At 34.2% G+C, this 27,712-nt stretch overlaps 1 protein-coding gene and 1 long non-coding RNA gene across 2 annotated transcripts; both read right to left on the bottom strand.

Moving 5' to 3' along the window:
• Positions 1 to 29: 29 nt before the first annotated feature.
• Positions 30 to 14,763, bottom strand: LOC143228228 (uncharacterized). Its single transcript, XR_013015275.1, has 3 exons — positions 13,253 to 14,763; positions 11,660 to 11,785; positions 30 to 1,257 (listed from the first exon to the last, which is right to left on the bottom strand). It is a non-coding gene; the product is annotated as an uncharacterized LOC143228228 (long non-coding RNA).
• Positions 14,764 to 15,696: 933 nt separating this feature from the next.
• LOC143228517 (uncharacterized) lies at positions 15,697 to 26,964 on the bottom strand. The gene is made up of 6 exons (XM_076459763.1): positions 26,895 to 26,964; positions 22,182 to 22,269; positions 20,303 to 20,378; positions 17,998 to 18,087; positions 17,439 to 17,564; positions 15,697 to 15,929 (listed from the first exon to the last, which is right to left on the bottom strand). The coding sequence occupies exons 1-6, from the start codon at positions 26,962 to 26,964 to the stop codon at positions 15,846 to 15,848; spliced, it is 534 nt and encodes a 177-aa protein (XP_076315878.1). The 3' UTR covers positions 15,697 to 15,845.
• Positions 26,965 to 27,712: the final 748 nt, after the last annotated feature.

Genomic DNA, 27,712 nt, shown 5'->3' with positions numbered 1-27,712 from the left:
ACTATTCAGAAAATATACTTTTTGGATACAAATATTATGCAAGGGAAACTTGTTTTCATTTCTCCATAAGGCTGAAATATAAATCAATGTACTATTTCAAATGTCAGTGAAAACTTTCTTGGAAGTATAAAGTTTTTATGATTAAACCATTAGTTTAATCAGTATCACCTATACCAGCCATTCTGAAATGCATATGAGTGTATTTCCTTCACTTATATAAATACTATTTAAAAAAAAAACTATAACTGTTCTCATCAAACACATATACCAAAGTCTTGGTAATTTATTTTTCAGATCGATCAGTTTTACTTGAAGAAAATTTTTATGATCAATGGATTAAACAAATGGTTCTTCAAAGTGGTTCAATCCTTGATCCTTTTCATACAGTATTATCTTTGTGAGATTACACATTTAAAGACATGGTATCATGATTTTAAAAACAGAGATACAAAACGTCTCTATCCTTCTTATTCAATAACTTTACCAATCATTATATTTATTTAGTGTAAAACATACTGAACTCTTTAAAAAAACAACAGAAAGTGCTGCAACTCAGTTTGCTTTGTCAGATTAGAATTTACTTTCTTTTACAAATACTGTGAAGCCTTTATGTGACCAGGTTCATGAAATTGTCAAAGCTTATTTTAATAATACTGTTCTTATAAAACATGCTAACATTGACTGATAGTGAAAACAAAAATATAAGTTCACAAACCTAAGCATTAGCTTGTTAAATATTAAAATACAAAATATGGATACATGATACTTTTTAATATTCAGACTTTAGAACATAAGGTAACTCCTATAATGTGATATTCTATAAAAAAAAAGAGTACAAGTACAAAAATAATGCCACAGATGTATGTTTTGTTTTAGATTAGTATCTTTTGTACATCTTCTTTCATAATTAATAAAAAAAAAGATATTGGCCTTTGGCACACAGAGATAGTTACTATTACATAAAAATTCTACATGGTTGTATCATGACAGTGTTGCTTCAATGAATAATGATATGATTAACACCATAATGAGTAAATATTAGAGTTCTGTGGTGTCTTCTCCTGTGATGCAGTGTGCAAACAAGAAGTCTGCTGCATGTTGAATATCCCAGTTACAAAATATCAATGCTTGCTTGAAATCTTCTACATAAAGGTTCTGGATGTTTACTGTGAGCTGAAGTTGCAGAACCTTTACAGCTTTGTGCACATCCCAATCTGTGTGTCTGAGTACTATGATATACTCTTCTGGTGTAACATTCTGATAAACAAAAACAAAGACAAAAAAATACTTATAATCAAATTCTTTGATTTTTTATACTTCCACTTAAGGTAAAAATTATAACTACATTTCAAAAATGAAACACACGTATGATACAAATTAAAATACCAGCATTTATTTAGTAAGCCTATCTCATTAATTACAGTTTGAAGAATATGCGGAAGTATGTCATTACAGCTTCACCTTTTATAAGTTCATATAAAATTATAATACATTATTGTAAATAATTTCTTTTACTCATTAATCCAAAGTATTTTTGAAGTTAAATGTATTTTCATTTCCTTCAGAGTAAAAAAAACATATGTATATTAAAGATTTTTTGTTATTATTTAATATATTACCATGAAATTATGAAAGTATTCTCTGTTTAGAGTTTACAGACTTTATATACAATATGTAATTTAAAATTTCATAAATTTTTACTAACTTTTTCAAAAGTAGAGAGGGTATGAAATCAATTATAGCACTTACAACTAATGTCTTATGTAACATTTGCTTGTGGAAACTTATGATAAAGACTAATAATTGAGAAGATTGTAATACCTAAATACACAGACTATGACAGACAAAACACTCATTATATCTCTCATACTTCTAGCAATTACTGTTTAAAAAGACAGTCTTTCAAATCCCCAAATATGCCTCTTTTTTGTGACTGAGGTAAGTTTAAGGCCCCTTTCGTTTTGCTAGATGTTGCAACAGTAGAATTACAGTGAAATGAAGTTTCAAAATACAGATTCCAACATTAAGCAAACATTATGAATGAGCATTATTAAATCAATTAATTTTACCATGTCATCCTCTACCTAATGAATGGCAATGTAGTTGCAAAAGCCTCTTTTGTAAGGCTGTCATATTTAAACTACAATGCTAATTCCTTCGGGTTTTTTTTTTTTAATTTGTATATTTTAAGTGGGCAACTGTTTCCAAGCGCCTATTTCAACAGTCCAATTACAGAGAAATCCATCATAAAAGAAGGATCAATCCAAGGAGAGGTAAGCATAAGTGAGGGTGTAAGAAGCATTCAAATATATTAAAATAATGGCAACCATAAGAGAGAAGTGGGAGGAAACAAATGAAGAGAGAAAGATAGTAGAAAAGCCAGAAAGTCAACTACTCAAATGGGGTATGCACAATAATTTGCAAAACCTAATTAAAGTCTCAGTAAGGCAAGGAGACTTGAGGATAACAAAAGAGCAGATCATAATGAAGAGGAAAGGAAAAAATATCACCTTTTACTGTTGGAAAAGGAGAGGAGCCATGAACAAGGCCAAGTGACAAGTAGAAAAAGATATTGGCCTTTGGCACACAGAGATAGTAACTATTACATAAATTATGGTAATAAAGACAGAAAGATGGTACAGAGAATTATTGTCAGAAAAAAGGGTTGGCAGAAGAACAAAAGACTTGCTACACATAATTATACACAAATACAGTGAAATGATGACAAGAATATGACAAAATTAATGTCACCTTGATGGAAAGTCCAGACCAATAGGGAATAGATTAGGCAACTTCCATGCATGAAGGTTGAAGAAGGATACCCTTCTGTGAAGAAAGGAAGTGGGAGAAGCAAGAGAGAGAGAGCAGATAATGGAATGAAGAAGGGGAATCAAAATATCAAGCAGACCAAGGCCAAAGTGGTTAAAGAGGTTCCAACAATACAGCTCAAGGATTTATATAAATTCAAAGCCCATAAGAAGGTGATGATAGGAGAGTAGGTACAGAGAAAGAAATTAGACCAGACCTGGCTGAGATAGTTACAGCCAGAGACTAAGGATGAGGAGTGGAGAACCATAAGAGAGAAAGCCTGAAATTGAGAAGGGTAAAAAAAATCAAGTATCCAACCAAGGGTAAACCCCACAGAAGATTTGAGAGTGTAGAGTTTATTTCTTTTATAGAACATGGAGTAAATGAAAAGAGGTGGTATGCCACCATGATTGAAACTCCTGACGGAGGATGTGAATGGGGGGAAGTGTATTGTTAATGCTAAAACAAAAAGACCCCTGGGAAAGGAGTAAAGAATGATGATCAGAGCAGGAAAATACCATGGAATAGGCTATGTGAAGCTTGATAAAATGAATCATCAGTATGGCAAAAGGTGGGAACATGCTTGAGGAAGAGTGAAAAGGTTGAGCACAATGATGTATACTCTTGTCCAGAGCCTAAGCATCAGAAGTCCAGTCCTCATTGACAAATGTACATCAATGAAAGATAGAAGCATTGAAAAAGGGAAAGATCCGGTTTGAGAAGTGGTAAGGGAATAATTATGAGTAGGGTTCAGTCACTATGATAATTTCTTGAAAAAAAAAAAGCCAAAGAACCCTAAGAAAGAAAACCTTAGGTCCAAAAGTCTAATGTAAGAGGGATCCTAGGAATCCCAGAGTCCCCAAAAGTGAAAGAACCTTTCATTTTAAGGAAAGAATGAGAAGTGTAAAACCTGGTTACTAGATATGTAATAGCATATAGGTAGAGAAGGAAGATCGAAGTTAAATGATACAAGAAAACATCAGAGGTACTTTACACTGAGTGGAAGTGAGAGAGGACTTGTATCCCAAGATTAGCCTCTCAACCAAACAGCCACCATGAAAGAAGGGATACATGAGAAGATCAAACATCTGAGAATGTGATAACAGATGTGGTGAAATGGATGCCAGCCATAGGTAGTGAATATGATATATGAAAGTCATTAAAATACCAGTGAATATAAAAGGGGATGACAGTGAGTCAGAGAGGAATTGGATGATACAAAACAGATGGGTAAGACAAAGAAAACAAAGTAGAGCAGGCTAAGAGAGTCATGTAGGAAGATATCTGATGCATTGACCATGGCCAATCACAAACTGGGTTAATGTCTTCTGGTAGAGGAAGATGAAAAAAAATCTAGAATCTGGAATGAAAGGTGAGAAGAAGACTGATGAAAATAAGAAATAGGATTAAAGGGTAAGGTTGAGAAAGAGAACACATCTGGGAAGGTAATAAGTAAAAAAGTTGTGTAATCTCAGACCAGGTTACCAGGCAAAAAGGGATGCTACTGAAAACAGCTGAGTAATAAAAGAAAGCCACATGAATAATAAGTATACAATAAGGAAGATGTACAGCAAAGAGGTATCTAACCCAATACAGAGTCTTGACTGCAGGGAAAGAGAGTATGGGAGCATAAGACAGAACAAGTGGAAGAGGCCAAACAGAGAAAGGAATGAATGTTGAAGAAACTACCATATGCATTAAGGTTCTCAGATAAAAAAAATGGAGTTAGAAGTAGGAATACAGAAGGGTAAAAAGAAAAAGAAAAAATCTGAAAATGGGGAATCAGAACATTTGACCATGAAAAAGAAGCTACTATATAAAGGAAACAGTATAAAACCTAGTAACAAGCAAGGAGAAATGATAAAATAAATCCAAAAATCATGGCTCAGAAAGTGAGAATATAAGAAATATTAAACATGAGGCAACAGAGATGGAAAAGAACATACCTAAGAAGGATGTGAGTTGTTTTGAAGTTTGTACAAGAGCTATCTGCAGTAATCATTTCCAGTTTAACAGTGAAAAACTGAAGGGAAGGCAGCTAGTTATCCCCACCCCCTGCCAACTATTGGACTACTCTTTTACTAATTAATAGTAGGGTTGACCATAACATTATAATATTCTCATAGTTGAAAAGGCAAGTTTGGTGTGACAGAGAATTTAGCCTACGACTCTCAAATACAAGTCAAGCACTCTAATCACCTGGCCATGTTTGGCCCTCTAAGAAGGAAATAGAGAAAGAGATAGAAAGGTTAAGGTTGTTTCATGAATGATAAAGTATTATCCAAAGCCAATCAGGTAATTATAGTCCAATAGGTCATTCCTGAGTGAGGAGAAAGAAATTTGGCTGCTGAGAAAGAAGTAGAGGTTCAGTTAGCTGGTGATAAACCACAAGTTGAACAATGGGTTCAAAGACCCTGACAGTTAATAAGCTTCCAAAGCCACTGCAAAAATATGTCGTATTTGTGAACAATATTCCATACTTGGGAATAAGTATAAACCAATTGCATTTGAGGATTCACAATAAAAAAAATAAAACTTTTGAAACAAAAGTATGTTAGTATGCATGGAAGTGTGTGTCATCCTTTTCTTGATGAAGAGCTTTTTCACATGATATAATCATGTAAAATCCCATGAAATAAGGTGGGAGTTGCCTCAAGGATAATGGCATGCACTATCTTTGGCAGACTTATGAGGAAAATAGCTAATCTGTATATGGGGGTGAGTTGCTATCTCAGAATTAAAATTTTTGATCATGATATCTGTGTTACCTAGCTTAAAATAATTACACCCTCTATGCTGTTTTTTGTTTAGTGACAAAATATATTAAGTAAGTTTCAACTACTTATTAACAGCTTTTATTTTATCAAATCAAAACATTATACTCTGAAAATACATAAGAAACAGAATGCTACTTTTACTATAAATACTGGCTAACATCTTTTCAACATTACTGCATTTAGTGCAACACAAAAAACATAAATGTAATTTGTCAACTCTTGTTTATCTTTCAGAAAATTTACCTTAACTTTGAATTAACTCTAAAGTTGGCTGTAATTCAGTACAAAAAAAATCTATCACATCAAAATTCAGAGTAATGAATAGGGATTGCTAACTTAGTTATAAAAAATGTGTTACTGGAAGTATGAATTAACATTTATGAAATAATAACATATTTATATATTAATATTTCTAACAAATCAAGCAAATTAACCATGTGGTAAGTTTTCAAGAACAAACAGATGATATACATTTTTAGCTAACACCTGAATAATATGTATTTCATCCGAATCTGTTTCTTTGGTTAGTCCTTCTTGTATCCTAAACGTATGAGACAACAGAAATTCTGATAGTCTTAATATAAAAATGTATTCAAAAACTGGAAGTTATAATAACTCAGCATATTAGTAGTATAAATGCTGTTTGTATATACTATTATATTACATAAATTACTAATTACTTGATTGTCATGATTAATATTTAATTAAATTTTAATGTAATTCAGTAAAAGTTCTTGACATGCACAAAATGATGCCCATATGGCAAGAGTTTTAGAAAGATGACTTTAAGGGCATTATTTAACTTTTTAATTGAGAGACCTAACTATCAAGAATTAGTAGCTGCCTTATCCAATAGGTTAAGAATGACACACTAAAAGGAAGTATCCAGAGCATAGTTTCAGAATATGATAAGGTAGAAAGAAGAAACCTTGGCTAAAATTGTGGAAAATTTTAAAAGATTTGCCTAATTACCTTTCCTGGATATTTTATGTGGCTGTTTTCCAGTCCATGATCAGGAAATCTGTGGTACTACATGGCAATTAGTACAACAAAGGTTGAACTTCCAGTGGCGACAAGGAAAGCAATCATTGTACTATCAAGGAGCAAAACAGGAAGTATTAGGAACAAATTTACATTTAGTAATTGGAGAACTGTAAAACCAAACACTCCAGCATGTCCTATGAGATTAATGGTCGGAACCACTCACATGGATTGTAAGAGTAAATATATCATAATCAGGCCAAAAACACAATGAACTATAAAATTTGAGTAAAGTCTGGAAAGAACATAGCAAGATGTGAAGCTGCTATAAAGGTAACACTTACACAACAAAGAACATCAGTAGTCACCTTTGAGACAAAATACAGAAAGTTTGATATCAAATTTTTGTATAAGGACAGCTTGCAACTTCAATTACAAGAACTGTATAACTGGAACTGTGTGAGTTACATTCAAGTAACTAACATGACTTGCCCACAGAATATCAAGATACATTCTCTAGTGGAACCACATGTCATTGGATCTGAAGTAAGTTTTACAACACGTACAACTCGCATCTATTTATATACCCATGGAAGGTCCAAAAAATTAAAAACCTCATATGATTGTTACAAGAAATACAGCTCCAGTACAGCAATTAGCTAGATGATTACCACTTGCAAAGCAGGCCGAAGTTTTTAGAGATAGAAGCCCTGACAAAAAATAAGCATTACAGGGTACTTTCACATAAAAGTGGACTAGGTTTCATGACTTTCTTTTATCATATTCAATGATTTTTCATGGTTTATATATCCTATTATTAACTTTTCAGGATTTTTATATACTTCAAGCATACAAATATAGTAAAAATAACAAAAATAGACTCAGTGACATATATATTTATTCAAGTCAGTATTCTCCAAGACAAATTAACACCAATATCAAAGAATTAGAACCTCAAAATAAGTCAATACCTACTAAGTTAAATAAAGCACATCAACCCATAATATGATGTCTTTCTGACATTCTCATAGTAACTGTTTAAGTGCAATTCAAAACATCAAAGCATGAAAACAATAACAATCAAAATGTTCACCTCAAATGACTGTATTCAGTATTAACTTCTAAGTTATCTAAATTAAAACATGTTAGCTCATAATATGATGTCTTTCTAATGTCTATGTTTTGTCATACAAACTAGCTTTTAAACCCAAGGTCAGTCTTCTTGTAGTTGACATAATTATTAGCCTGGCACATCTATTTTCAGGAGTTTTGTAACACTTGAGCTGGCAGTATATCAAATGTCATCATTAATAAATAGTTTCATCAATTTCGTGATGTATTGTTCAAGGTGACCAGAGATAAATGGTGCCAGGGGACAGGAACTCTAAAATATATAGAAATGGTGCAAAAGTACTTGCTATAGTCTCAGAGAATGCAAGTTGAGCCATGGTAAACTTATCTAGCACTATCTCTTTGACAGTAAGATGTGACTGGCTAAAATATTCATTCTTCTTTCCTCGTTCAGCTGTAATACATTTGGCTATATCTTAATGGATCTTGCAGTAACAGGTCTATTCTTGAGCCAACAATGGCCACAAAACTGGAGTGAAAAGACTCATGATCCAGTAATAGTTACGTAGTTATCCCTTTGTGCTGGACTATCTTTTGAATAATCAGTATACGGGTTTAATTAGTTTAGCTGCACCAAACTGTGACTTTTCCCAACCATTTTTAAAGGAGCTGTGAACTGTATATGGCCACAGCTTCGAATGTTATTAGTCCATGTGATGCAGCCTCAAACTTCTTTATTTTATCACATAGTAAGGAATGCAGCTTCCAGTTCACTGTTGGTCCATCCCTGAAAAGTTGGGTTATTTTCTTTATTCCAATGTTTGAAATGGAATCCCAATAGCATAGGCAGGTAATGTGATACAATGCAATCAACAACAGGATCCCAGTATCTAACATGAATGTCCACTAACTTTTTATTCAAGTTGCTTTTGTGAGATTCATGAAACATGAGTACAATTTTATTCACTTTTTTCAAGTGAAGTTACTTGCTAGTGAAAAATGTACAGATGGCTCTAAGTACATCTGTAGATGAAATATCCTCAGTTATGTTAGCACATGCATGCTTACTTGTTCTGGCACTTGGTTTGTCCTGACTTGAGAATAAACTAATGTGTAGATTGCTGTTCATATGCTTCATGTTGTTTTTATGCTTTTTCCCATCCATGTATGATTTAATGGCAGGTTCACCCATGTTCCCAAGGCTGAAAGTATGCTGCAGCATGCTATATGTATGTGTAGGAACTTGTTCAAGCTACATTCTATAGAGTTCATTCTCTTTCCAGTTCTCCTGATATTTACACTTCCCTGGCATGATGTAAAAATAATTCAAAAGCAATGAAAATGATTATCATACGATACCAGGAGTTTCAGAACTGCAAGCTCTTCTTTCTACATATTTTAGCCATTTTTATACATTCTAAACAGTGCACAGTAAAATGAGTCTGATAAAATGATGAATCCAACTATGAAACCAAACTGTCCTATATAAGCTTATGGTTTATCAGTCAACTCGAAGGAATCTTGTGCTTTACGGGCATAATTGCCTCACTTTCATCCAGAAACCAAATAAGTAAAAGTATGATGAATTCTGATTGGCCAAACGTGATAGGGAAATATCAAGTTACCACATTTGGGTTTCAGCTTTACCTATAGAGATTAGTGCTAAATGTTGTCAATGTTTTTAATGATATTTACTTACTTTTATTTTGTTAAAATGTAAAGCTTAATGACACTCCATGAGTTAAAAATATACTTTTCAAAGTCTATGATTTTTCAGCTTTTCCAGAACCTCTGGGAACCATGAAGTAACAGAATCTAGTATTGGTACATGAGCATCTCTTATTTTAGTTGTGAACAATAAGAATGGATCTACAAGATTCTATGTGGTCTATCAGAATGTGAATGAACTCATAAAGAAAGATGCCCACCCACTATTAAAAGTTGACTCTGGTTTGGATGCTCTGCATAAGTCAGAATGGTTTTCAGCACTAAATCTTAAGCATAAGTTCACAAAGCAAGAAGAGAGAAAACAACCTCTATTGTAGAAAATAGTTTGTGGCAATTTGTTGGGTTACTATACGGATTGTGTATGATGCACCTGCTACATCTTAACAACTAGTGGAGAATGTTCTCTCTGAATTACCTTGGATGACATAATCACACATGGAAAGACCATTGATAATGCTTATGATGGACAATGATTGAGGAAAGAAAACTTTAGGCTGACTTCCATCAATAGGCTAGTTTTCTGAGACACATAGTTGACAAAGACAGTATCTACAGATCCCCCTAATCCTCATCAAGAGTGTAACTTTAGTGTTGTGTATCACCTTGGACAAAAACTATGAAAATGCTATTGCATTACCCAGAAGACCATGTGCTAGTGAAAAATGTAAATACAGTGAAATGAGTCCAACCTAAGAAATAGAAGAAATGGAAAAACTAATGTGATTTAACATTCAGCTGAAAGATATTTAGGCAGAATATAGGAGTTTGAAACCAATTAGCAAGTGATTTTCAAATAAATGGGCAACAATAGATATAGAAATAGAAATTATAAAAATGAGGTGTGGATTGTCAAGCCTAAAACACCCCATATCTGTATCACTCTTCATTGCCTGTAGACAGTTGTGGCAAGATGACTGCTCTTCAAGTAAAGAAGAAAAAAATTAATTGAAATAAAAATAAGAATAAAGAAATAAGGTAATATCATTTGGGGGTAAGTAAGTTGAAAACTTCCCTCTTTAAGTTAACATTCCAACCCGCAGTATGGTAGAAAGGCTTTAATACACAGCAAAATCAGATATTTGTTGAACTAGTAACGATTTACGAATCTCGAATGCACTTTACATTAAATAAAATTTTTAATTAAAGCTCTACTGATATATCAACATAGCCTTTTGCCTATTATATTAATATCATTTTTAAATTTCATGTCAGTTAGAACATAACAATGACAACAATATTTTACTTATAATTATCAATAAAAAACATTTCTTAAGGCTTGCTTAAGAAAGCAAGTTTATACTCTTGAGTATAAACATACTCAAATTGATGTTTTTTAACATACCCTTATTACATGTCTAGAACATTTTTCTTTCATATTTAGTCATTTTTTCTGGTTTTAAAAATAGGTAACAAATAATTTTAAGCTAATATACTATGGAAAGAAAAGAAAGTTTTTTACAAACTAAGATATTTCCACTGAGTATTATATTTTAACATTACATTTGTAAAACTAGTAAAAATTGTGTACTTAGATAATGCAGTTCAAACTGACCATTGTTTTGTTACTGAGATCTAAATGTAGTTTGTAATTTAAATTTTTGATATCTTATAAATTTTAATTTCAAAAGGAAAAGCTTAAATAAACTCTCAATATCAAATTACATGTTTTTGCTCCATAGTGTCCATTTTAGATATTTTGATATCCTAATATCATCTTTCAAGTTTGGCATAAATTATATACTCATGTCTTATTTATTGGTAATATATAATATAAATGTATAGCTTTCAGTATTCTTACTTTGCTGAGATGTAAATCAGAAGGTCAAATCCACATATCACACACTCCTATCATATCCTGTCTTTTAAAAAAATGTTAGCAATTGTGAAATTTGCCATAGAAATATTTATAACTAATGAAAATAGAATATTATAATTTACTGAATTATTTGAAAGGCTAGTTCATTCTAATGAAATTTTGTGAACTATCTAACCTTCAGTTTGATTGTTGCTACTGTGGAAGTTATCTTAACCAGCTGAGAGATTTGTTATTATTTATAGTTTAGAAAGCCACTAAATCTTAACTCTTTTAAGCCATTGTATTTTGGGCAAGTTATAATTTTGCATTCTAAATTGCGCATTTAAATTACAAAAAGATGAGTAGAGTTAAAGACTTTTTTCAATTTTATGCATACTTTGTATTTATCATTGTGAAAGCAAATAAAATTTACAAATTAAGGTTTTCTTAAATTAAAAATTTATTTCCAATAATATCACATTCACACTATAACTATTACTTGATTGCTAGGGTTTTCTTCCTTTGCCCATCAAAGCACTCTTCTGATTGTTTTTTCTTGCTTCATTCTTTTATAGCCTTGGCAATATATATATATCGTGGCACTTTCCACTCTGCATCCTCTATCCTGGTACAATATATAAACACATTCACATGTTATCCCTTTTTTAGACTGACTCAATGTGTAATTTCTAACAATGGCTCTTAGTAAGGAGGAAGGGTGTGAGAGTGTGAAAGAAGGTAAGTACTACTGGAAGTAAATTTGTAGTTTAAAAAAATATTAACCTCCAAAACATGCTTACCTCCCCTCCCACAACAGGTAGAATCCCATACAGATAAGGTATAATAAGGGCCAGTAAGAGCATTATGATACAGAAGAAATCTGCATAGATCAAGGCATTTCAACAAAAGATTAGCACCCTGGTGGAAAAATTGCACTACATACATAACAGGTATGTTCTTCACCCAAAACTTAATTAATGTACTGTGGGTGGAATTTAAAATGATCTGTCATCACTATTGGCCAGGCATAAACTTTAGGGAATAGAACTCATCTCATCTGGAATTTTGAGCACATATCATCACTTCCCAGTTGAATGGGCAAGGTAAATTCCATTTGATTCCAGTATTATAGGGAGATTTGGAACAAATGGTGTTTAACCAAGGACCTGAGATGGAATCACTCTGCATTCAAAATTACAAGGAGATGGTGGACTCTAATTCAACTAATATTGGTCAAAAAGAAGGGTCATACTAAACCCAACTAAATAGCCAAGCAGGGAATCTGAATAAATATTTTGAGTAAGTTCACGTGTAGGCTGGTGCCTCTTCTACCAACAGCTAGAAAAAAGAAAATTTAGTTCTGTAGTTCATTGGTTAGGAATTGGTGCTTGTTATATTATTGCATCATGTTACTAGATCCCTCTTTTTCTTATTGTCTTAATTAAGTTTTATTGCATCATACTATCTCACAGTGTGTGGAACATTATTGGCCTCTATTGGGGTGTAAATATGTGTTCAAAATGTACTTTGATATTAATAGATCTGGACTATGTTTGAGAGTTTAGCCATAATGAGTGTATAATGGCTATCTGTGAAGTGAAATTATCACAGGCTGTATTGTAATAACAGAGTACTGCAGGATAATTTGTTTTATCAACTGTGTTCTAAAGTAATTAAACCAGTCTCTGTGGACTTCAATGGAAAGAAGACAATTACATAAATCTTTGAATACACTTTTAATAATGAACAGTATGATATATGGACTGTTTATTTGTTAAATTTATTGCCAACAAACTGTAAAAAATCTAGCCCCTATATAAAAGATAAAAACCTGACAGTGACAATTAATCTGTTATCAAATTCCATTGATGGCTTACCTCTAAACAGATAGGACCACCTACATGTATTAACCTGGAAGCGTTATATGACTTTTCATTAAAATATTGTTAGATAACTGCTTCTTGCTTAGTCTGAATTTAACTTATCCAAAATTTCATGCTTACTTCTATATTTACTCACATAGGTTTTGTGCCCTGTGTTATGTTTAAGTAAATATATCAACTGTTTATATTTGATCAAAAAAGAGGCTGACCTCTAATAGGATGGTTATTGCTCATCTTTTTTGGTTCCTCGAATCAAACAACCTCCTCTCACCCAGCCAGTGTCGGTTCTGATGACAACACTCCACTGTGGAACACCTGATTTGACTTCAAACGTCAATCATAAAAGGCTTTCTCAAGTAACATCTTATGTCAGTATTCTTTGAGATTGAGATGGCTTGTGATCCTGTGTGAAGGTATGGCATTTTACGAGACCTACACTTATATGGATTGTGTGGCCATTTGTCTATTTTTATATAAAATTTTTTAATGTGCAGGCAATTTCAAGCTTGTGTGGATTTTACACTTTCCCTTTCTTTCCTACAGGAACTTGGAGTCCCTCAGGGCTGTGTCTTGAGTGTCACACTTTTCAGTATAAAGATTAATGCCATCACTTTACAACTCCACTCTACAGTTGCAAAGATACTTATCTCTTTCTAAAACCGTTTGCATGCATTTTTGCCGCCAATGGAGTATTCACCCCAATCTTGAACTCCGTCTCGGCGATGTTATGCTTCTTGTTGTCTCTGAGGCAAAGTTCTTGGGCTTATCTTTGACTGTAAGCTGACCATGATACCACACATCAAGCAGCTACGAGTCAAGTGTACAAAGGCACTGAACACCCTCCCTGCCCTTTCTTCCATCTCATAGGGAGCAAATCTATGTTTTATGCTAAATACATACTGTGCTTTTCTTCAATCGAAATTGAACTATGGATCTCTGGTCTATGGCTCTCGCAAGACCTCTCCTATGAATATGCTGGACCCTGTTCATCATCAGAGGCTTCGGCTCTGCACGGGGGCTTTCTGCACTTCCCCAGTCCAGATTTTGTGTACAGAGTCTCATGAACCTCCTCTAAATCTCTGCCTTTTGCAACTATCTTTACTGTATGCTTCGAAACTTTGATCCTTACCACAGCATCCCATCTGGAATTGTGTTTTCCTTCCACAGACAGACAGTCTTCCATTGTTCTTTTTGACTTTCATACCTAGTTGAATGAATTGAGTTTGTCCTTGAATGACACTGCTGTATCCATTGGTCAACCCAACCAACCATGGCTTATTACTATTACTAAGTGTGACTCAAAGAAAGAGGAATAGTCATGATTGTAAGTACCATCTTCTATTTGCTGAACATCTTTTGAACTTTTGATGGTTCAAAATCAGGTGACTCTGTGAGCTCTGCCGTGGTTTATTGTGGTTCAGTAGCTGCACTCAGGATCCCCTCTACACTTAGTGTTCACTGCCAAATTGTACACCACTTCTCTTGCTCTGGATCATGTAGAAGCTATGCAGTACAGAACCTGTACTATTTATACCTATTTGCTCAACTGTCTACTGACCCTGGAATTGCTACAGGTTAATTCTCTCCCTGTTTTTGCCGATATTCAAAACTGAACAGCCAATTTATCTTTCACATCTACTTCTATCCAGTTCTTCTGGATATCAGGCCAGGTTAGTATTCGAGGGAACGAGCTCGCTGACACCTCAGCTGAGTCTGTCTGCTCTGGTGCTATCACAGCTGTGCCTATTTCATACATGGACTATGGCCCTGTATTTAAGGCTCGGCTCCACTCCAGTTGGCAGTCGACTTGGAGTGAGCAACGTATTAACAAGCTTTTCGAGATAAAACCCTCTATTGGACTTTGACCTTCTTGTTTCTAGAAGGATCGGAAGGAGAAGGTTGTCCTATCTAGACTACGCATTGGTCACAGTATTTGAACTCATCATTTTCTTTTAGCCAGGACTAACGCACTAACGTGTGTTCTGTGTGACACTTAGGTCACAATAGTCCACATCTTACTGTCGTGCCATCGTTACTACTCTGAACGACGGCACCATTTGAGACATGTTTTATCCACAGGCTGACACTGTCCACCTTACAAATGATTTTAATTTTTGAAGTCATTGGCCTTTTTAACGCTGTTTAAGTTTTTAATTCAAAAACTGAACTTTTTTGTTTTAATATGATTCACTTTTACGAATCTTAATAATTTTACTTTATTTTAAATTTTTTTACCGGTTGTTTGGTGCAGATAGTCTGGTTGCTTTGCGCTATAAAACGTCAATCAACTAACCAACCCATAGGAAACATATTGACTAGCTTAGATGAATTTTTAAGGGCTCTTTTCACATAGTTAAAAAGCCAAAAAATTGTTTTATAGGTATGGGATATTGTCTGCATATTGCATCTAATTATTCTCTGCTTGTTGGTGCGTTATTTAGTTTAATAAAAACTATTTAGTTCACTCCTACAATTAGTATAATAAACGTAGGGCTATTGACAACAACATAAAAGAAAGTCTAGGTCAGTACCTTATATCTTGTTTTTCTTGTGTATTCTTTATTTATTATTATTAAATGTAACTCAAATGTAAAAATAGGAATATATTTAGATTATATGAAGTAAATGATAATAAATTTTTATTAGACACACATAAGCAGTTCAGAATAGCCTGTGAGTTATGTAATTTGATAACATACAGTGATCCTCAAGTTTTCAAAGTGATTTATAACGTACAGGGTGGCCCGTAAGTCCCTACCAATCCATATATCTTATGTATCCAGTGTATCTGTGTGCTGTCCCTCATTCTCGCTGCATAATATTCTGCGACGCCATGTTCTGTGAGACATTTTCCTCAACATAGCAGGGGTTATTGTTCCAAATGTTCTGAAAAAAAAGAAACCAATTTATAATACATGCGTAATTGAATATAACATAACATATGGATGGGTATGGACTTACAGGCCACCCTGTGTAATGGTGCAAACAGTAGTTAGACGTGGTTCAAAGGGCATAAAGTAATAAAATGTAAGTATAAATAGATGTATACCATTACAAGTTTCAGAACAGCCTGTGAGTTATGTAATTTGATAAGATACAGTGATCCTCAAGTTCTCCAAGTGATTTACAACTTAAAATGGTGCAAACAGTAGTTAGATGTGGTTCGAAGGGCATAAAGTAATAAAATTTAAGTATAAATAGATGTATACCATTACAAATTTAAAGCTATTTAGTATAAACAAATGTGATTTCATGTTACCATTTTAAGTCATTCTAGAAAGAGAAGGGAATTTAGATTTCCATTTGTTTTGTGTTTTTTTGGATATGAGGCATGGTCAAATTAGCTCACCTAGTACAGAATTATGGTCTACAAAATAACACATGGAATGTAAAGTTTTACTGAAACGAAATGTTTGGAATGTAGGAGGTTTTAGAGATTATGCACTCTGACTAGTAATGAAACAGACTTAATATATTCACAAACAAATCTTTTATAAAAGTTCTCCATTAAGAAAAATCTAATTTTTCTGTGTGTACAAAAGTTTTCCAAAAGTCTGTAGCACAAAGTTTTGTGAAGATACATATGCAATACTAAAAGTTACAGCATAAATACTAAGTGAATGCAAGTGTGTGTACAGACTCTACTTTATACCAAGCCTGTTGCAAAAAGGTTAAAGAGGAACAAGAGCTTATTTTGAAATTACCCACCTCAAGTAAACTAATGGTCCCACTAATATTATTATGGTAGTAATCCAGTGGAATTTGGCAGGACTCCCCAACAGCCTTTAGAGCATATGACATATTGAAGTTAATGCTGTGAAGGCACAAATTAAACTGGTATGAAGCTGTTTCTTACTTACAGAATCACAATCCAGCATACTGTGAATAAACTACAAAAGCATAATACTTGAAAGGATTTTGAATTTAAATGTTTAGCATCTACTTCTTTAATCCTCTCTCCACTGAAGAAACTTATTGAATTGGGAGAAGTTTAAAAAAATAAATAAAATTGTTAACTTTTAACAAAATATAAAATTAAAATTAAAACAAAACAACAACCAATTTCATCTAATTCACATATGATAAGAATTTGAAAAATCTTAAGTGTATGCTTTACCAGTAGGTATGCACCAAGGAGTACATTCATATTTTTAATATAGATAACAAGTTAAAAATAAATCTTATAATAATATTCTTGTGACATTTTTAGTATTTTATACAAACATTGTTCTTCTGGTTTCTTTTATTTTCTGTAACACTAAAATGCAAATTGACAGTAACAGTGCTTAATATATTTAAAACTATGTAAGAGATATTTGTCAAAACAAAGTAAAATACCCTACATAACTGTTTATAAAAACTTGTATTACAGGCTTTCTATAGTTGATAACATACCTTACAAAAAATGTTTTCTAGACCTTCTTTATCTAACAAGTCCACTTTATAGAATGTTAGAGATTTTCCTGTTAATTCTTGTACCCTTCTTAAGCTTTCAGACAAAAAACCATCTTGCAAATTTATCTGCAAATTCAAACTATTAGTTTTCTTAATAAAATTTACTTAAAAATCCTATATAGACAAAATGTATAAATCTTAACTTGCTGAATTGTTTTGAAGTATAAAATAAACCAATACATAACAACTTTGTTGTTGCATTAAAATGTAATTTTAATCAATGAAAATAGTCATGATTTGTAGCCTATATAGTCACCAAGGACTACTGTAAGTAACAGCACACAGTTTGCACTCTTTTCTAAATTTTTATTCTTAAATGTGAAGCGCACACTATACAAGAGAACAGTATTTTTCAGCTGAAATTTTCAGTCTAACTGTTGCTTTAACCAATTTTATATTCTGACATAATTATCATTTAACTATTGCTGTTGAATCATTGAAAATCAAAAAATAACCACATCAAGGTGGAATAAACATGACATTAAAAACTCACTGATACCTCGTATGTGTATGTAAAAATGGCTGGAATGGGTAGAGAAAACTGTGAACCTGACGATGACTGAAGAAGGTCAAAACGTTGTTCGCTCCTCTACATAGAGTTTTCTCTATCCATACCAGCTGTTTTTACATATATATTTTTCTCTACAAGTGGGTTTTCTCGTCCTCATGGATACCTTGTATGCTTATATCTTTTAGGCTTCAATTCATGTATGTATAAGGATTTCATTTTGTCAATCATTAAGGTTTTTTTTTTGGAATTTCGCACAGAGCTACTCGAGGGCTATCTGTGCTAGCCGTCCCTAATTTAGTAGTGTAAGACTAGAGGGAAGGCAACTAGTCATCACCACCCACCGCCAACTCTTGGGCTATTCTTTTACCAACGAATAGTGGGATTGACCGTAACATTACACACCCCCACGGTTGGGAGGGCGAGCATGTTTAGCACGACGCGGGCGCGAACCCGCGACCCTCGGATTACGATTCGCACACCTTACGCGCTTGGCCATGCCGGGCCGTTCAATCATTAAGAACTGTACAGTTTAGAAGTTAATATTTGCTTATAATGATTAGTCAAAATATAATGAGAGACAACTTTTTTAATTTTTGGGAGCTTTATTTGTGTTTGGGTCATAAGAGGATTTTACTATCCTATGTCACAATACATTCACAGTAACGTTCAATCGCAGTCACTCTCCTCTATGTACAAGGTATTGTTTAAAAACACACCCACAAATTACAAATCATCATAAGTTCAGTCTTCATTTGATCATTAAATAATGCATTTAATTAGTTTGCAGTGGTATTCTCTAACATGTGCACATACAGTTACTAATGATCAAAACGATACACCATACTACACAAAAGAAGATTAGCTGTTAGAATTGCTCTGTGTATTATACATGGACATATTAATTTTCCAAGCAGATGAGGCCATAAAAAATATACTTTGCACTGCAAGTGAGGTCACAATATACACTGGCATTTAAGGTGGTCAGTAACTAATTTTTTTATTGCTACATACTAATCAGTATACAACATTCTGACTGCTAACCTGTTTTCAGAGAAATTTTTAAAAGGACAATTTCTATTGTGTTAGTAGCCAGAATTTAATTCTGTGTTTCCTATCTATTTATTTAAGACTTCCCCTATTAGAACTTAAATTAAAACCGACTACAATAATCTTCTCAAGAAATATCCAGATTTTGCTAACTTCTAAGTTGACACTATTCTTAATGAGGTGGATGTAAAAGACTTTTTATGTTTCTTTATGGTTACCTCAACAGACAAACATTCCAAGCTGAGAACTCAGGCTAGCAAAACGTGTGATTTTCTTTCTCCTAATACGATGCTCCAGCAGCCAGGATACTCCACACCAGATTATCCCGTTAACCTTGACAGACTACCCTCGATCTTCTCTTTGCCACTAATCTTCATCGCCAAATACAAGCCAGGTCTTAAGCTCCACTAACCTCTTCTCTGTATTTATCAAGGGCGTCGACCCTTCCATCTAACCAGAAGAAATCCAACATGCTCTGGAAAAATAAAACTGAAACCAAACTGCACGCTGTTCACAGAATACACTCAAGAACTACAGGCTGTTTCACTCATTTCATCAAAGTTGCGTTTTCTTCAAAAACCGTCGCCAACTTCATCCTCAATAACAGTTGTTCCTTTCATATATTTCATTTTAAAGCAGAACATCCATACCTCTGACCAACCAAAACTCTATCACCATAAACTAAAAAATTTTAACCCTCTATATCAAGCCAATGCCCTGTTTGCAATCGCCAATGATTCACCTCCAAGTCTCCTTACTCTCATCCAACAAAATCACGTGGACAACAACAGTAAAGATAATCTCTAAGGAGACACAAACATCATCCCTGCAGCTCACAAGGTGTGACTCCTTTACCTCAACTGACAGCTAATACATAACATCCCAAGAAACCCAGACAAAAATCGCCAAGAACCGTGATATCCAGACAGACGACGATATTAAAAGACTCACCCGATCCACCTCAAGAGCGCAATACCCAAAGCTCAGCCAGCCGAACCTTAAAGCACCATAAATTCACGGAAAGTTATAACTTTCCAAAAGAAGTTCTTCATTCACCAGATCAGCTAAGAACTGCACTCAACACTGTTCGTTATTCGTCCAGCTTAACAGCTGCCCTAATTCCGTCAAACTTCTTTTAAATCAAGATCCACATATTTATTTACTCTTGCATACTAATCGTTGTTCTTTTTCTTCCCCTATAGCTGATTCTGGACACAGTCAGGGTAATTTTATTTGACACCCTGACCCGGAAAGTGGATTTTCTCGGGGTACTCCCGTCACCCCCAGCAAAATTTCCTCGATTGGATCCATAGATTCCAGCCCTGAAAAGGACCATCTCAAGTAAATGTAAACTTAAGTTAAAGTAAACTTAACGAATTTAAGCTTAAACAGCAATCTGCTTCTCATTCATTCATCTTAATATCTCTACTTGTTTTTGTAACTAAACAGGAGCGGACGTACACAGCCTGCATCTCCCTGCTCATGTTGTCGCGACAACTCACCTTTTCTCCATCAGTCTAGATTCAACCCATCGAAGTTCTCTTTCAGCTCTTCTGCTTACTTTTTACCCCAGCCTTTTGGGGCGTCTTCACAGCTTCTCCCAGCTCTCTTCTCATAGATTATGAACATTAATCAATGAAATGAATATCATCACCAAATATCTACGAATCAGTTAAACCCAAAAGTCGTGTGCTTTATAATCATTAGTAGCGAACGGGATGAAGAGAAACAGAAGTTTCTGACCGTCCCTAATTATTTTTCTTAAGCATAATTTAACCAGAATCATCACCAAGTTCTCGGCTCGGCTCAACAGACACAGGAATGAATTTTAGCCACTACCACTACAGGAACAGTCTTTTTCAGCACTTCCATAATAATAGCAACAAATTAGCAAGTCAAAAAAACATGCATGTTAAGTAGTAAATTGTATCTAAAAATAAAAAGAGAAGTATTGTACATAATTAACACTTACATTCTAATTAACATATATGATATTAAACATGACAAAGATTAATATATTATCACCTTAATCTTACCAATAAGTGCTTAACAAAAAAGTACCGCTAATCTTGCAGCAAGGGTTCTACTGAAAAACACTCCAACCTAAGGCAGTCATATCAAAACAAATCACTCCTTCATTCAAGTATTAATATTTTACTTACCTGAAAACGTATTTCTGATAGAATCACATCTCTGGATACAGATACCTACTTCTTAAGTTTACGCATTCTGCCCTAGAGACTTGCATGTAACCAGCCTTGTAGAAATCTTACCTAATTTGTGTCCATGTAAATTTCTGCTACTACATAATGATGTAATATGTATACGTGTATCATGCATCAAAACCTTTTACCAATGGCAGTGTGACACATCTACATGTACAAACCCTCCTTCTATACTTGTAAGGAAAAGTCTTCATTCTTAGACGAGAAAATGAAGATAAATGTACTAAAATAGTGGGAAGGATAAGTGGGAAAGTGTACAAAGACAAGTATCTAGCAAAAATTCATGTTAAATAAATGCTAACTTCGAAAATGAATACTCACTTCCTTACACAGATAGGCTGGAATCCTACATTTAGATGGTGAAGGGAGTGGTGCAAAGATTACCTAGATAAGTTCCTTTCAGAAAGCACTTGAAGGAAGCCCATGAGGTGTAACACATGATGGCAGGAGCTCTACAGAGGCATATCTGAGAGAAAGCACATCTTGTCTCATCCAAGGTATACTATTTCCTTTAATATAAGAAAATAAAGGCTCTAAAGTCATAAATGTGTCGTAAGGATGGCTGGAATAGGTACATGCCCATCCAAGTATTCATACACAAGGCATCACGTCACCAGTACAAGTAGTTAAATGGGGACTCATTCAGACCATACTTCAATTGATCAAAATCAGATGTGGAAGGAATGTACAGTCATATGTATCTACAGCTTACTTACAAATTTGATGTACCTAATGCATATGTATATGGTGTGAAATGCATAATACCCCAAAAACATCTCGGGCCAATCTCTCAACACAGAGGATCTCTCCATTCTAGTCCTAATGGTGAGGTCCCAGTAAGTGGGGATTTTCTGTAGTGTATCACCCCAGCAACTGGAAACTGGTAAGTGAAAAGCCTACCATGTTCCACGTGATGAGGAAAGACAATGTGCGTAGGGGAAACCCAGAGAATGTGCCCATATCCATATCAGAAGCTGTCCAGAAAAGCCTGTAATTGAAGACAGTGCAATGAAACCCTACTTTTAAAATATTACAAGCACTGGCCAAATAAAAGGGTAAGTAAATAACTCTGGTGTTGGCTTTTTTCATGATAGTTTATAAAACAGGTACAATATGTATTGAATAAGAAATAAAATATGAATACATTCAGAAGCACCAAGTAAAATATCATATTGTCTCGTGGAACACCTTATCATGCTTTTATTGGAACATGTAGAGCCAAATGGATGGTATGAGCATTTTCCATTATCTTGGCTTGACGTTGAATTTTGGGAGGCAACATTAGCTGTTTACTGGGATTCTGTAGTGTTTGCAAGGTCAGAAACATGTAAATTCATTTGCCAACAGCTGGAGGGTGAATTGGAAAATGGCCGCGAGCTCAATTTTAAATCTTAAAAGAGGCTAGACAGCTAGGAGATGCAAATAGTAGATGACAAAGAGGCGTGGGGTAGTCCACACGTTAACCTGGAGAAATGAGAAGAGTGCGAGAAATTGTAAGAAGAAACACTGAAGAGAGGAGACATGAGAGAGCTAACACTCATCTGTTTCTAAAGGAGCATATATGAGACGTGAGGTGGTGGATTCAACCCATAATCGGGGAAGGACAAAGGTCACAGGTAGAGTAGAGATCCCAAAGTACAAAAGGATTGTGAATTATTTGTGATTGGAAGTATTTATCAACTTCATTTTCTTTAAATGGTGGTATCTAGATTGATTATGTTCAACGTAGTAATTTTGTCTTTGCCATTTGAGTGTGTGTGTTTTCATTTAGCAAAGCCACCTCAGGCTATCTCTTGAGTCCACCGAGGGGAATCGAACCTCTGATTTTAGCGTTGTAAATCCGTAGACTTACCTCTGTACTAGCGGGGGACTTGTCAATTGAAATTGAATTAAATTTCCATTTCTTTAAGCCTAATTTCTTTCTCGTTTTCGATACGGGCTTGCTCTTTTTGCTTCTTCAAGCTCGATTTTTTTAAAAATTTTAACTGGATTTCTAACTTATCTTTATCTCTTAACTATGATTGGTTAGTGGAGACACGAGAATATTCCCCTAATGCTTCCTCAGCCAACAAATCATCATCGACTAATATTTCAGCAATATATTTTATTCATTTTTCTCATTGATTTTTTTAATCTCTAATTCTAACATTTTGGCAATTTCGAGCAGTTCACTTTTGTTATATTTTCTTGTGGTTCGAGGGAAGGTGATTCAAGAAAATCTTGATAACCAGACATGATCAAATCTTGTTGGCACTGATAAATATAAATTTAATTAAGATGAGTTTTACTTTAGAACTAATTTTATCTCTGATTCAGATCCCGAACGAGAGCCCACAATTTATTATTTTACATATAATTTGTCTCGGAATAGTCTCCAATTTATTGTATCACTTACGTTAGTTATTAGGATTTCAAATAGCCAGAAATTTTAATTTAATTAAATGTCAATATGTATTAAATTTATGATATTTACCAACAATATTGATATACACAACTTTCTTTCTTAACAGGCATATATTTTATTATAATAATTGTTTTTACAAATACCTATTTATATACAAAGATTTTATAAACTCTCTAACAATGCTCGATCTTTCATATGGTCTGGAACTGAATGTGTTATCGATTGTCTAGGTCCACGAGGTGGAAATTACTTTTATGTTGATACACATTTATAGTTCACATGTGAGTTTTCCTATTGAAGTTATCGGATGGCTTCGTGGAAATACTAATATCCGAAGTTAATTCACTCTAGTCTGTAATTTTCGAAATTTCTAAACGTTCTTGGTCAAATATCTGTAATTTTCCGATTCATATGCGTTGATCCAAATTATACCTTCCGAGACTTATAGTATACTGACTGTAGCTGACAAACAATATTCTGTATTACTGTATTTTGGTGCGTCAATTTAAAATATTTAGACGAAATTCTCGAAAGATCACTTGACAACAATGTAAAAATTATGTTGTTGGTTCTTACGCCCGAGAATCTTCTACAAATTTAGAGAAAAGGCGGAACTTGCGCAATACACATTTAACAATATAAGTTAATTACATTAAACTGAAACAAACGTAGATGTTAATATAAATGTATAACAGTAAATTCGTTATAGATTGTTGAGAGTGTAAAACAAATCGGGAAATATTGGAAAATGCCAAAATAAAGCGTACCCTAAAAGCAGAAATATAAAAAATAAAGTGTCAAGAATTTGGATATATTATCAGAACATATAATATTGAAAGAACTTTGATCGAGGACAGGGTATAAGGTTGTAGAAAGAGAGGTCGACAACAAAGAAAATGGGTCCTGGACGTCACAGAGAAAGACCCATACCAAACGGACATGGCGAGCGTTAACAGTTAATTTCGTGGGTGTATTGAAACTTGATTATTTTAATTTAATATATTATGTTGGGTATATGCAGTATTTGTAGTTAAAAGGTTCAATGTCATAGCATTAAATCTTCAAATGCTGCTTTACTAGCTCAGCTTGGCTACACGATTTGGTCTTATCGTCATTTTCTGAATGCCAGCTATACTTTTTTTTTCAGTAAAGTACATTAAGAATATAACGTACAGTAAATTAGTTAATTAGTAAAATAAAGCATCATTATTAACGAAAATAACAATGATATTGACATATGATCGATAAACATGTTCAAGTTGTAATTCTAGTTCATACAAGTTTTGAGCATTTCTTCGTCAAAACACATGCATACACACACACAGTCATTTGCTTTGTATAAAAGGGTGTACGTTTGGTATAATATTTTTCGAAACAGATCAAAGCTTTGTTCAGACGATTTCTCTGTTCTTTGTGTAGGGTCATACCTCGTTATGTGCTATAAGTTATAGGGCGTCAAACTGTTCAACTGTCCAGAAATGGTATGGAACAAATGCACCTTGCTAGTATAGCAGGGTATTCCCATTGTACTATACCAAGAATATTCAAACGTCGTCGAACCACAGGAAAGTATACCGGTAGACACTAAAAAAACTATTGCTCAAAATGACCGCGTTTTGGTCAGGTTAACATGTTGAGGTCAAAAGAAACTCTACAATACTTTATGACGAGAATGGCATGAGCACATTCATTTCAGGCTATTCAGAAGAACAGAATGGGAGATTGACAAACAAGGATAATTTGCAGAAAGGAAACAGAAACAACCAATGAAATTACCTCGGTTGAGAATCCGCTGCTGATTCTATGCGCGAAAATTAAACTTTAATTAATCTTCAACTGGGGAAATTGTTCTGTGAGTGGCAGGGAAGTATCCATGCCGTCTACCACATAACAATACATAACCTGTAAGAAATTCAACTATTTTTATATAAAAACAACAACAAAACAAGCTGGAATATTTTGTAACTTTCAATGTATATTGTTTGTATTTAATAAACAAAACTGCAAAAGGTATTAGGAAACAACTAACCATTCTCAGTAACAATGATGTGTCTGCACCCTCTTTTATATAATAATTTAAATACACTGTGAGTAATTCTACTTCTCTTAATAATCAAAAGAATTTTATCAGTTTATATGGTAGTATATTTGCAAAAGAAAAAAGTGTGTGTAAATGGAACAGAAGCTGCATTGTACTATTTAGTGCTACGGTGCATAACTCAACTCTTAAAAACGAAATGCAATAGTTCTTTGTAATTGACAAGGTACAATCTTGTTAAATGGGTGCATACGATCAGGTACAATAAACAATTGAGCTTCTTTTGATACAGAATAGTCTTTCCCATGTACTTTATAATAACACAGCAGAAATTGTTTGTGGTTTACAATCTTTAAACATTGTTGAATAAAAGAAATAACTGCCTTGGTACAATAAACCGTTTGAATGGGACAGAAATACCTGTTCTTGGTATTATCTTATCGGTGTGGATGCTTTTACATAGTGAGAGGACCTCCCAGAGAAGGTTCTGTCTTTTCAGTTTATCTCCTCTGAGATCTGAACGTCAATATACGTGTTTGCCTTGCGTAGCGACCCGTGACCCCAATACATCACTTTGGCCTTGAATTCCTGTAGACTGATAGTCTTCGGGTGTACGCCCCAGAGTCAATCAGCTGACCTTTCTGTACTGGAGTCAACTAAGTGCCAGTGTTGGGCATTGGACATGATATCTGATGCTGGTGTTAGGATATAGTACTAACGAAACATTAGTATTGCTGCAGTGTCTTTGTTTGACATTGTAGTGCATCCCCTCGTAGGAATCCATGGTGAGTGGGGTTAGTTGGCACTGAATCTTGCTTTCTGTACAATGGATTCCTCAATCCTAGAAAAAAATGAAATGAATATAACAACGAATTGGTAGACGACCACGCATAGACGACTCTGTTATGAGATCACCACCACAATTAGAACCTATCCCACGATTTTTAATTCTACACTCTTTGTCAGACAAATTCTTATCAGGCAATTGTCTTCCTTTTTCATCCAAAAGGTATTAAAAGGACTTGCTGGCTCTCCCAAATACGTGAAGAAACTACGTTCTGGAGAAAAATATATATGTAAAAACGTTTTTACATACATATTTTTTTTTTACAAGTGGGTTTTCTCGTCATCACTGATTACGTTCTGGAGACATCTTGATAGAAACATCTACCCCAAAACACAACGAATTCCTCCTGAATTCCTAGGCCATTAGGAATATATTCCTTTAGATTATTACCCATTTTATTCTGAATTTCTCCCGAGGAATGATCGTTGAGAGGGATTTGAAGAATATCTCAGTCAGAAATCCTTGCTGGTTTCTCCAATCAAGGTGTTTCTGCTGTGCACCATATCTCCTCTCGCAAGAATGGAATTATACCGCAGACCAATGCCTTAATTTTGACGTTTGCATCGCCACATCCACTGTCTCTGTTCAGGCAGGTTATTTTAATTGTAAGGTTTTCCCACATTTCTAACCATCTCCAATGTTTTCAGTGGTTAGGTCAATTCAAGGCATCATATCGTAGTTTTAAATTGTGTGCTTGTCCTGGCACCAAAGAGCACGATGCCTACGAGTACGAACTGAAACCACACTGCATTAACTTCTTAATTTCGTTCTTGATCAACGTGGGTGGAGGGGAAAGAGCTATAGCATTTGGAAATAATTAACAACATTTTTTACCCTGAGGATTGAAAGTTATTGCCTTCAACTCCAATTTGGACATTGCTGCTGTGCTGCATTCCACTGCTACAGTGAAAAAGCAGACAGATCATTGTGTGTTTCTAAAAGATTAATTTTTCTTCGGCTCCTGCTTCTGGCTTCTGCTTGGGTCCATCTTCTTTGGCTTTGTGATGTAGAACGATTATACATTCACGCTCTCAGTCGCTGGAATCTACACCTACTGACAGAGACCAGCTCACTCGACTCACAGAAGAATTCATGGTCGTCTATTGATCTCCTTTTAATAAAGACAAACAGTGTGGTCGTAA

This window comes from Tachypleus tridentatus, chromosome 10, assembly GCF_004210375.1.
Source record: "Tachypleus tridentatus isolate NWPU-2018 chromosome 10, ASM421037v1, whole genome shotgun sequence".
In the NCBI taxonomy this organism is placed as follows: Eukaryota; Metazoa; Arthropoda; class Merostomata; order Xiphosura; family Limulidae; genus Tachypleus; species Tachypleus tridentatus.
Note: the sequence above shows the minus strand (reverse complement) of the source record. Positions and strands in the feature narration are given on the sequence as shown.

Coding starts and splice junctions, on each gene's coding strand:
- LOC143228517 (XM_076459763.1), bottom strand. CDS start 26,964: ATGGGTAATAATCTAAAGGAATATATTCCTAATGGCCTAGGAATTCAG. Junction 22,270..26,894: donor GGAATTCGTTGTGTTTTGGG/GTAGATGTTTCT, acceptor CTTCAATTACAG/GCTTTTCTGGACAGCTTCTG. Junction 17,565..17,997: donor TTTTTACATACACATACGAG/GTATCAGTGAGT, acceptor TTGAATTTGCAG/ATAAATTTGCAAGATGGTTT.